At 55.4% G+C, this 1,980-nt stretch overlaps 1 protein-coding gene across 1 annotated transcript in view; it reads left to right on the top strand.

Moving 5' to 3' along the window:
• Nucleotides 1-1,980, top strand: part of TCF3 (transcription factor 3) — a 77,930-nt gene that overhangs the window by 51,544 nt on the left and 24,406 nt on the right. The window contains exon 5 of the mRNA XM_029963905.1: nt 1,284-1,351. Coding sequence (XP_029819765.1) covers nt 1,284-1,351 — 68 coding nt within the window. The remainder of the gene's footprint in view (nt 1-1,283; nt 1,352-1,980) is intronic.

Below are 1,980 nucleotides of genomic sequence, written 5' to 3'. Positions count from 1 at the left end.
TGGAAGAAGCAGTGTGTTATCAGATGGGAGGTCTGGCTGCTGCTGTCCAGCCAAACCCACATGGCATTACCCTGCTTTCCCTCTGCTGTAGGAGTAACTGTGACCCACCTGATGCCACAACCTGCTGAGTCCTCTGCAGCGTGGCCGGTGCTGCGGCAGCTCCAGCCCTTAAGCTCTTTTAGAAATTAGGTCATTTAGGGGATCCATCCTCTGACATCCTGACCTTTGTTTACTTAACGTTTAAGCCTCTGAGGGAACAGCAGCAGTGCCAGGTGTGCCTGGCTCCTGCTGGAGGTGAGGGCTGGGGGGTGCTGGTGTTCCATGACCTTCCCATCGGGAATGGGGGTCTGGGCTTTGGGGATTGCAGTGGGGGAACCAACTCTGAAGTTTTTGGCTCGAGTTCAAGGCCTCCATGGTAAGGTTGCAAAATGAGCAGCCTCCTCTCTCTTCCCATCTGGCACAGGTTGCCCAGAGCAGCTGTGGCTGCCCCATCCCTGGAAGTGTCCAAGGCCAGGTTGGACGGGCCTTGGAGCAACGTGGGCTAGTGGAAGGTGTCCCTGCCCATGGCAGGGGGTAGAACTGGATGGGATTTAAGGTCTCTTCCAATCCAAACCAGTCTATAAAGTTCACGTGGGCACTGCTGGCACAGGGCTGCTCCCGTGTGGATCCCAGTTGGCAGCAGCACTCCGGCTGTGAGGAACCCACAGGCCAGGAGGAGTCTGCCTGGTGGGACTGAACAGAGGCAAGGAAGGGAATGCTTTCCTATTAATCCCTGCTCTTCAGATCTGGATGGGGTTTGGAAAGTTGAATCTCCACCAGGAGAGGGGGAGAAGGTGACCAGTGCATTGTGAGGGAGCAGCAGCTCAGCTCTCGTGCTCCAGGACTGTATTTCCTGTTGTCTGGAAAGCGCCTGTGGAGTCTGGTCACTCATCCTGGCGCTTGGTTTGCTCCGTCCCTGCCTCTGCCAAGTTCAGCTGGCTGGATGTGAGGTGTCTGCAGGGATTTTTTTGGCTCTGGGCTGACACTGGCAGTTTCCATGGCCACAGGCACTTCCCCGCGCCGCTGCAGCGCCGGCTCTCGGTGTTTGGGGACCCACTCTCCCTGAACTTAAAGCTCCTGTTTTAGCACAAGGTTTTTTGGGAGGCTGTCACTGCCATGGGGGGCAGAGGGAGCTGCCTCACAGAAACAGGCTTTGCCCCTCAGCAGGGCCCTGGTGTTTGGGGGCACACAAACCACGTCCCCCTCTCTCTTACCCAGACCCTTGTCTTCTCTCTCCTCTGCAGGGAAGAGCAGTGACAGAGCCTCGTACTCCACGTTTGGAAGAGACACAGGGATGCCAGGACTAAACCAGGTAATGATAAAATGCAGGGAGGTTTCTTTGCTTGATTTGCTGGCTCCCAGGAGTGAGAGCCTGTGAATAAAACCAGCCTGGGGTTTGCACCTCACCTCTGTGCACGGGGTCCTGGAGAGCCTCTGCTCTGCTCCAAAACCTCTGTGGAGTGTCAGGAGTTCACACGGGCGTGTGTTGCTGGCTCAGAAGAGTTGTCAGAGGTTAGAAAATGTTGGTTGTAGCAGCTTCTCACTTCTTTTCCAAACCTCTTCAGTCAGGCTCACTTGTTTTGTTATTGTTAATCCTGGCTTGTATTTAATCAGCCGTGACCCGGCTACGCTGTCTTGGTGGGGAGTTCCAGTGAGTCAGATCCAAGCAGCACCTTTCCCTGTGCCAGGGTGGCCAAGGAAGGCATTTTCTCCCTCCTGCTGCCTGCCCTGGGGCTCTCTCTCTCTCTCCCTCTCCAACCCAAAAATCCCCCAGTACCCTGTGTCCCAGTTTAGGGGAGGGAGATTCCATGAGATGGTTTCTGTGCTGTTGTATCATCATTTCAGTGACTGTTGGGCAGTGTTTGTGTTTTATGGTGGGGACCCACAGCCAAGTTGTGTGTTCAGCTCTGGGGCACCAACATCAGGACGTGGAGCTGCTGG

Source organism: Manacus vitellinus, unplaced genomic scaffold (genome assembly GCF_001715985.3).
Source record: "Manacus vitellinus isolate BGI_N305 unplaced genomic scaffold, ASM171598v3 scaffold_64_pilon, whole genome shotgun sequence".
Classification (NCBI taxonomy): Eukaryota; Metazoa; Chordata; class Aves; order Passeriformes; family Pipridae; genus Manacus; species Manacus vitellinus.
This window is presented reverse-complemented; position numbering and strand designations above follow the sequence as displayed.